Genomic DNA, 9,335 nt, shown 5'->3' with positions numbered 1-9,335 from the left:
CTGGTAGGGAGTGCTGGTGTTTTCCGTATACTGCTGGTCTTCACTGATACTTTTTTGCTCAGGGAGTTATTTGCCTTAACTCAAAAGGAACGTGATAGCAGCAGTGAAGGTCAGTAGCAAGGATAGGACATAGAAAGTATTTTAAAAGGCTAATTTTAGTTAGTGTGGGTGGTATTTCTAGGCTGCCAACGGTCATCCAGTCCTGATTTTCTCTGAATTGCATTCTGATGGTACATGTCTTTTCCACTGATTGTAAAATGAATGTAGGGAGATTGCCTTCTGTGGACTAAAATTGTTGATTCTCAGTCTCGTGAATTCTCTTAGCTAAGAGGTGTAGCAGCATGGTCAGGAATGCATTCTGAGTGCCCAGGATCTTTAAGGAGCTGAGATGTTAACAGGCTGGTTTTCCTTTGCAGTGTTTAGGCTATAGATCCTAAATAAAGAGACTCAGTGCTACTGTACTGTTTTGTTTCCTTTTACCACAAGCCTGATGTGTCTTGTTTGCGTGGAGCTCACTCATCTTCTGTCAGTCATGGTTGCTTTGGGCCAGTTAACTGGCATAGGTTACATGTTTAGGTTGTGAATGTGATCATATGTGGATATGAGATTGCCTAACCTGGATTTACTGCTGCTTTTAGTCTGCACATATAAGCACCTGGAGAGTCATTCCTATGAAACTCCATGGGGAAGTCAATGTTTTTTGCTTTTGGGATACTTATGGTGGTTTATGACAGCTTTCTGCAAGGTGTGTAATATTAAAGCCCCAACAAATTAAACAAAAAAATCCCAGCCCAAACAAAACACCACAAGAAACATGTGCATCTTTTGAGGAAAGATTGAGTTATAAATTATGTATAGTTTTCCATGTCTTTTGATGTCTAACTGCACTTTTGACCTATAAACAGCTGATTCCAAAACAGAATACTACCTTGTTGACAAATATTTTATTTTATTGTTTACAGACCATGAGAAGACACAGAAATGAAGTTACAATTGAATTGCGGAAGGTGAGTCTACTTTTGTTTATCAACTGTGTTACTTCACTAATAGTGCTCTGGTGTCTTAGCCAAATATTTTGCCATAAGCTTTGCTTTATAGCCCCAAACTTAAACAGAAAAGTTGTGAATTTGTAGATTACTAACTGCGGATTCTAATTTAGTTTTCATTTCCAACTTGTTAAGCTCAGAACAGCAGAACAGTACTGCTGTACTCCAGTGTATCACTTGGAAATAATCCATTTTCAGTTTCTGTACCAGTTCTCATATTATTGCAGTGAAGCTGTCAGCTGTTCAAATATTTAAAGTCTCAGAATGGGAAAAGAGAGAGTTTTAGCATTTAGAAAGTGAGAATGTTCTTCTGTTTTGTTTTCTGGAAATTGCTGCTTCTCTGCTGTAGAGGGAGTTAATTTTAGGGTCAGATTTTGGGTGTATTGGTTAAATGCCAGTGTAGCTGGGAAGATCATGAGCATGAGAGGTGATCTAGTTTACTGCTCTGCCTAAACAGAGCATTTGTTACACCCTTGTCATTCATAACTCTTCCAATTCCCTTTCCATGCACCTTAGGGTCTTGCTGCTGAAGGGCATTTCCACAAGCTAAGAGAAGGGATACACTTTTATCTGCCTTTAGGTACCTCCAGTGTATTTGAGGACTGATATTGGCCCCATCGTTTTATTCTGTTGAGACATCTTCAGTTCTTTGCCGTTTCCTTGAACATTCCGTATCCAAGATTTGACTTGTTGCTGCTATCAAATCCAAATTCCCTGTATTTTTTTGGAAGTGTGGAAGTCCAAAAGGCTGCAGGCTGCAGCTGAAGTTTAAATGGAATAGTGAAAAACAACTCTTAACACATTATTCCTCTTTCTATTGAGTATGTTGTTGACAGGCACATAGTCTGTGATCTGTTATATCCTTTGAACACTTCCTTCAGTACCACAAATCAAACATAGTTGTTTGTTCTCTGTTTACATAGTTAAATAAATGCAGATTATTTTTTTTACATGATTGATTCTTGTCGTTTGAATTGCATCTGCTTTTTCCAGACTTCCCCATTCTGTTCCCCAATATGCTTCAGGGCCTCTCCAGCTTGGTATCATCATGTTTCTAATATTTTCATCAATGCCTTGATGGAAGTGTGTGGTGTATTCTAGATATAGCCCAAGCTCCTTTGGGTCTCCCATGTGATGCCTATCTCCAGTTTGCCAGTTGAATCGTTGACAGTTGGCTTGCTCAGGAGTGCACACCCACCCAATTGCATCAAATTATTTTTTCATTATTTGCAAACTGAGAGAAGACAAAATCCTTGCTAAAATCCAAGTGAGTGGTTTGTACATAGAAGATGTATTGATATAAATCAGCTTGACTTGTTTTTGAGAAAGTTTGTCTGCACTTACCACCTGATTGTGTAAGAGCTACCAAAAATCTTGTGCTAGTATTTTCCTGGGATCCTTCTATTCCTCTTACAAAAAAGATACTTTCTTTTTGTTTTTTTCAAGTCTTATAGAAAAACTTGTGTATCTCATTACAATAAAAAAAATATTTCTAAGATTCATCCTGACACTCCAAGAATTAGTTCAGGAAATCTAATTTGACTCTGATTACTGGAAAATAATGAGCAGTTGGAAGTTTATGTTGACATGTTAGAGGCTGTCTCTGTTCAGAACTAGTGTAAAACTTGCTGTATAACTGTGAAATCTGTACTGGGAAGAGTCATTCATGGCACTTGGGCAGCCTATGCCTGCTAGCAAAGCAGTGCTGTAAAAGATGGCTTAACTAATGCAGCATAACCTCATCCATCTCATTAAATTGAGATGGAATGTGAGCATTCCGGTGCGGTCTTTGGAGAGAGCTTTGCAGTGCAAAGCCAGAATTTTAATTTTAATTTAATTCTCATGATTGTTTTTTGTAACAGGTCACAATTTCAAGGCCATTTTATTACAGAAGCATGGTGGGGAGCAAGCCATGCACTTAAGGCAAGGGATTGTTTGGCGTGGAAGGCATCTTGCATGTGCCAGTAATATGTGAGTGAAAATGAGGAGGAGGAAGCCTATGAGCTGCTGGTGACTTCTCACTGAAAACTGCACATGCAAAGATCAGTTACACACCTAGAGGAGAAGCCTGAGTGCTGGATGTAGGTCAGACTGTAAATCAGGAGTGAACAGCAGCTGCAGCACTCTCAAACACAGGAAGTGATGTTCTTCTGGAGTGTTTGCTGAACATCTTCTGCTGCAGAGACCAGAAGAAATCTGCATTAATAGGTTCAGCATGTGTCCAAGTTGTTGGTTTGCAGCAACTGAACTGGTGCTTGTGGGCAACTGGTTTGCTGTGGGAACTCTGTGGCAGGTGAGAGGCCATTGTTTCTGGTACAGAATTTTGACTGAAGTGTAAAGAGATATATTTTATTACATTCCAGCAATGGAAAGGATAAGATGCCATATCAGTGCTTCAGTCTTCATCTTTGCAGCTAGCACTGCTGCTCTAGCATGAGTTTCCCAAATTCAGGAAATACGTGTTGGCATGACCTTATTAGTCCACCAGTGCCTCTTCAAAACAAAGGGCTATCTTGTCTTTGTCCCAGCTATCCAGATGTTGCATATACACTTGGCTTTGGAGAAAACATATTCTTGATCTGTACAGGTAAAGCACTACATAGTCATGGATTTGTCTTTGGAATCAATGTGGATATAAATATTAAATGAATGGATCTGATGAAGTTGCTTACACCTCTGTGTTGTAAGATGGAATAAATAAAAAGTCACAGCTTTGAACAGTAGTAAACAATTTCTGCATCATCAGTGTCAGGTGTTTATTCTCTTGAGATTACAGACATTAAGGTGCATTTGCACCACATTCTGTATTTCAAGAATATATTATCTCTATTCACTGTCTTCACACCACACCTCTTATTCAGGAGGAAACTTTTTTTTCCTTTTTTCTTTTCCCAATCACTTATTATTTGTTTAGAAATTGAATAAGCAAAGCTATCTGACAGAAATGAGTAGTGGTAGTCTGGCAGTTTCTAGGTTGAGGCATGGGTTGGCATCCTGAGCCAGTCAGATGACACTCCTGATGGTCAGGTGCCCTTTACTGATCCCATATTGGCCTTGTGCTCTGTGCATTTTGGGGACAGATTTGCTACGTTTCTGGAAAGATGGTCTTGGTCTTCAGCTGTGTTGTTTGTACAGCAATGGGCCTAAGAGCTTAAACAGTAGCCATCTCTCTTTCCTGACAGACAAGATAGCAATGCTAGTTTTGGTGATGGAGACTGTATCAGGATTTTGAATTTTAACTTTTCAGTGTAGTGTCTCAGTGAAGTCTGATTTAGAGTGTTTATCACTTAGTTTCAGCATCACAGAAACCTGAAGGCTGCTCTGTTGGCAGCAGGGACCCTGGAATTAATTGGCTTAGCTGATTAGTCTCCATCTAAAGGGGAGTGGGGTGGATGAGTAATGGTTAAGATTCAGTTTATGGTTCCGTATGTAAATGAAGCCTGTAACTGTGAGAGATCCTATGATTCTAGGCACTGACTTGGGGCTCTTGTGTGCTTTAAGGAAGGTAGTTCTTAGCCAGATCAATGCTGTGTTCATTGAGTTGTGTGGCACCCTTCAAAGGAAGCCTTAGCACTCCTAACTTTAGCAGAAACACAGGATACTGTCCGGCTAACTAACTGGAATCCTAAGAACTTTCAGGACCTCTTACAGGGTTTATTTTTGGCTTTCTTGGCAAACTCAACTGCCTCTGAGAGCTCATAGACATGAGCTCATGAAAGCTCTAATTGCCAATTAAGTTTGGTGCAAGGCAAAGCAATTATTTGCGGAACAAGTGGTGGATTAAGGAGTCATGGGCATGTCTTTTTTCACTTGTTTCCCTGGTGTATTGTACTTGTTCCCACTCTGATCTTTCTTAAATAAGATTCCGTATGTCCATGATAGCTCCTAAATAAAGTAGTAACCCTTGAAGAAAGGAGTCTGTCTTCATTTTGCTGGGAGCACTAAGGTGGAAAAAATCTTTTTCTGATTCTCAGGAAGTCTAAGAATGCAAAAGAAAAAAAGTTAATCCACATTTTCAGTTTCAGGATAGTAAAACTTGGTCAGTTAGATATCTTTTCCAGTTCAATGTGTATGTATAGCTTTCCAGTCACTGTAAAATACATATGTTAGGTGTAAGTCTACCAGTTTGAAGAAAAGTTACAATCACAGGGACACCAAAAGCACTTAGTACATTCTTCTGGAGGCTTCCTTATCCAGTGTTAGTAGCACAAATTCTTGGGAAAGAACTTGCATCTACCCTGCATTGATTGATTCATTAAAAAAAAGAATACCCTAGGAGGAAGATTAGATTCCTAATGTATTTTTCTAGAGGCTTAGTTGAAAAAGGCTGTGAAGAAATTATTTGGAGGCTTGTTTGAATCCATTTTGGTAAGAGCATGCTTTTCCTTAATCGAAGATGTCTCAGTCTTTGCAACCTGTGCTTAGGGTTAGTGGGCCACACATTGATGTACATCTATGTGTCTACTTATTTTTAGTCAACCCACTCATCTTCTGAGACAGATGTGCACTACCCAGACAGGAACATTGTGATTCCTGTCTGTTGTCACGGAGGTGAACTAGCAAAACTCAAATGTAGAAAAGTGCCTTTGTCTTCTAACTGTATGTGTAGCTATGTTCTTTATCTGAAGAGCAATCATGGAATCCAACTGCCTTTGGATGCAAGTGGCCTAGTTCATTAAGCAGTACAATTTAATTTTAATATGCAGGGGTTGTAGGATCATCAAGTTGAGCTATTCAGCCTCTTTACAGGTTTACAGGGCTTTTTTTAAAAATCTCTGCTTGTTAATGAGTTCTACAACAATAAGTAGTGCTAACTAATGATCCTTTTCCAACCATTAAATAAGTTGGATCTTTCCCCAGATTCATATCCAAGAGCTGTTACTAAGAGTTCACTCAGGCTAGATAACCCACCTAAGAAAACTTTCATTAAGAGGATATTCAGTAGAGGTTTTCAGGGCATCCTTTGACATGATGAGGTTGGAGTGGTAGGCATTTTATCCATTTATTTGATGGACCATGGCAGGTGCTCTTACCTGCCAAAACCAAAATTGGAGATTTTGTGTAAGTGAAACCTAGAAATTCAGCTCAGTCTGTCGCAGTGTAGCTTAAAATGGATGTCCAGACAACCTGAATGTACCTCCATCACTGGCCTGATCCCTTAGTCTTTCCTTGGGTGTAAGAGCAGAGGAAGGAGCTGCTGCTTGTCATCTGTAGCTAATGCAGAATAGTATTTCAGTTCCTGATGTTGAGATGTTATTGAAGTTCTACTTTTTGTTCCCAGAAGACTCAAACGTAAGTGTCTTAACTTTCATGCCAAAAGAACTTCTGCTGGCTGAGTCCCTAAAGCTTTCCCCGACCCAAAGATGCGTTTTGTAATGGTGTTTGTTACCAGAAGGCAAAGATTTCTTGTTTATTTCTTTTCCCTTTTGATATTGAAGATTCCCAACTGTTGATACTCATCATAGAGCTTTCCCTAGTGCCAAATGCTGAAAAACATACCTAACTTCATACTTGACACCTTTGACAGTTCAGCCATCCTATTGGCCACGTCCCATAGTACTAAGTGCAATGCAGCACAGAGCTAGTTGGACATACTCTGTGCCCTCAAGGATTCTTCTTCTGTTAATCATGTTTTTGAGCACTTGAAGCTTGCTTGCATTGATAGACATTTATTTGAGTCTGGTGACCATCTTCCAAGAAGATAAACAGATGAAGTACCAGGATCTGCAGGATTTGTGTATTTACTGTTCATGCAGCCTGACCTTCCCACTGTCAGTGAGGCTTCTTGCTAAAACTGGACAAGAAAGTGAACTCATGGTATCATTACTGTTGTTTCTAATCGTTTGGCATTTTTGCCTGCAATACATGTCCACATACCCTTTGTTTTTATGGAAACCTTTGTATGTTGCTGTAGTGGGATCTCTACCAGGATGTTGTCATGCTTATACCAGCAGTCAGCTGCTGTTTATAAATTTTCAGACTTACTGTACATAGCATGCATGGTTCAGGCAGCATTGAGGATCTTCCCTTTTGAAGGAGACCTGCTTAATTAGCTGGTGACAAGGTCTTACCCTTCATCAGGGATTCCAGTCTGACACCTCTCCCTTCAAAAGGGCTCTCTCACCAGGCTTCGAGGAGGACAGCTGTATCCACGTATGCTTATTTGTCTTCATTTTCACCACAGGAGCTAGGTAAAACCTTTTTGAATTTCTGAGTATGACAAAATGCAAGCATTTTAAAGCCGTGGCAAGCTGCAAATCACCTTCTTTTACCTTATGAAGGGGAGTGATTAGTCTATCAAATTACTGTGTACAGTGGTTTAGCTGTCTGAGGATTCGACACATCTGCAAATGGACAGAGCCATTCCAAATAGCCTTAGAGATGCTGTTTAGGACTGGAAGGTTCCGTGAACACTTTGACTTTGTAAGAAGTGCTAATAAGAATAGGAGCTTCTCGTGCTTCTCAGGACGTACTAGCCTCTCTGCTTCAGGCTGCTGTGGAAGCTCCTCTGTGTGTGTTCTTGACAGTTGTTTTTCAACACTGCAAACAGGTAGTAACTGCAGGAACATCCTTGCTCACCCTTTTTTTCCTTGGCTGAGGTAATTTTTTCTGTAGTCCATTGCACCATATGACTGACAGCCTGAAGATGTTGCCTGCACTTGCGGAAATTGTAGCATCAATCTGTGGTCGCTTATGTCCCGTGATGCTCATCTCTGTCTCCAGGCATGTATAATACCTTGGCATTAGAATATACACTCTTATTCATACTTATTTTGATTAACATTAACATTAGGAAGCATTCTCTTACATATACTCATGATGCCAAAGGAATTGGATAGCTGCCATATGTAGGTATAAAAGGCTGGAGCATGTCTAGAGAAGGGCAGTGGACCTGGTGAAGGGTCTGGAGCACAAGCCTTATGAGGAACAGCTGAGGGAGCTGGGGATGTTTAGCCTGGAGAAAAGGAGGCTCAGGGGGACCTTACTGCTGTCCACAACTACCTGAAAGGAAGTTTTAGGCAGGTGGGGGTCAGTCAGTCTCTTCTCCCAAGTGAGTAACAAGCAGTAGGATAAGAGGAAATGACCTCAAGTTGCACCAGGGCAGGTTTAGATTGGATGTTAAGAAAATTTTCTTCATCAAAAGGATTTCAGTCACTGGAACAGACTGCCCAGGGAAGTGGAGGAATCACCATCCCTGGAAGCATTCAATAAATGTGCAGATAACAACTCTTAGACCAAATACATTTTAGAAGAACCCTGCAAAGCTGTTTTCCCCACATTTTCTGAACATGAAACATAGAAAATCCAGCCAAATATTTTAGGAGGAACAGAATCAGAAAACCCTGCCTTGTACCACAATAGTTTGCTGCTGTTGACAAGGAAACTTTACCCTTCCCAGTAAATTATTTAATGTGAAACGTTTAACTTGCTCCAGCAGACAGTGGCTATGGTTCTGCACTAAGACATGGATTCCTTCAGGCTGCACCTTTTCTGAAGACAGGGAGTGTCTGCTGGAGCAGTGCCTGCCACCTGTGTAACTCAGTCTGTCTCCCTGTACACATGTGTGGGCTTGCTCACCACCAAGACCTGTGATGATAGCTCTGGGTTAGGAAGAGGACAGTTGACTGAAGACATCAGGACCTTCCTCCAGCTTCAATTCCTTCTCCCAGTATTGCCTTGTTTTACCATAACAGCACAACTGATCCTGTAAGAGACATTTGTCGAGGTGCGAAGGAACTGCTTCCTCCGCGGGTGGATGTGTGTAGTGGCCATTCCCTGGCCAGTAAAGCTGGCCTGATCATGGAGAGGGCCTCTGGAAACTGGAGCTACTTCCTGCAGTTGCCAAAGTAGGCTATGGCTGAGACAAATAGTAGGAAAAGAATTGTATTTGAGCAGTCAGATTTATTAGGGTTGAATGATGTTTGCTCTTTGCTTAAAATGGCAGTGCCAAGTACCTGTGTGAAAAAATCAGGTTAAATACATTATAGGTCTTTATGGTGAATCCATCTATCAGTGTGTACCTGCCTGATCCAGCTGGTTTGCATAGCACTACTTCGACAGCATTTGACTGTCTCCTCATTTCCATCTTCCTTCCCTCCAGAACCACTTGCCTACAAAATACCTGTGGTGCTTGTCTGCATGGATGTGCTCCATGTGTGCAGCTGTTACTGTGTAGCTCTGGAGAGGCTGCCATGGCCAGTCTGGGTGGTCTTGTGTTCTCGTTGAGGATTTAACTTCTGTATTTAGACTTGACAAAAATTAAACTATGCTAAGTCTGTGGGATGTTGT

General features: G+C 40.8%; 1 protein-coding gene across 1 annotated transcript in view; it reads left to right on the top strand.

Annotated features, from left to right (window-relative positions):
• The first annotated feature begins 962 nt into the window (after positions 1 to 962).
• The window catches only part of KPNA3 (karyopherin alpha 3 (importin alpha 4)), a 30,535-nt gene continuing 22,162 nt past the window's right edge, over positions 963 to 9,335 (top strand). The window contains exon 1 of the mRNA XM_009075928.1: positions 963 to 1,007. Coding sequence (XP_009074176.1) covers positions 966 to 1,007 — 42 coding nt within the window. The 5' untranslated portion in view covers positions 963 to 965. The remainder of the gene's footprint in view (positions 1,008 to 9,335) is intronic.

This window comes from Acanthisitta chloris, unplaced genomic scaffold (genome assembly GCF_000695815.1).
Source record: "Acanthisitta chloris isolate BGI_N310 unplaced genomic scaffold, ASM69581v1 scaffold18405, whole genome shotgun sequence".
NCBI lineage: Eukaryota > Metazoa > Chordata > Aves > Passeriformes > Acanthisittidae > Acanthisitta > Acanthisitta chloris.
This window is presented reverse-complemented; position numbering and strand designations above follow the sequence as displayed.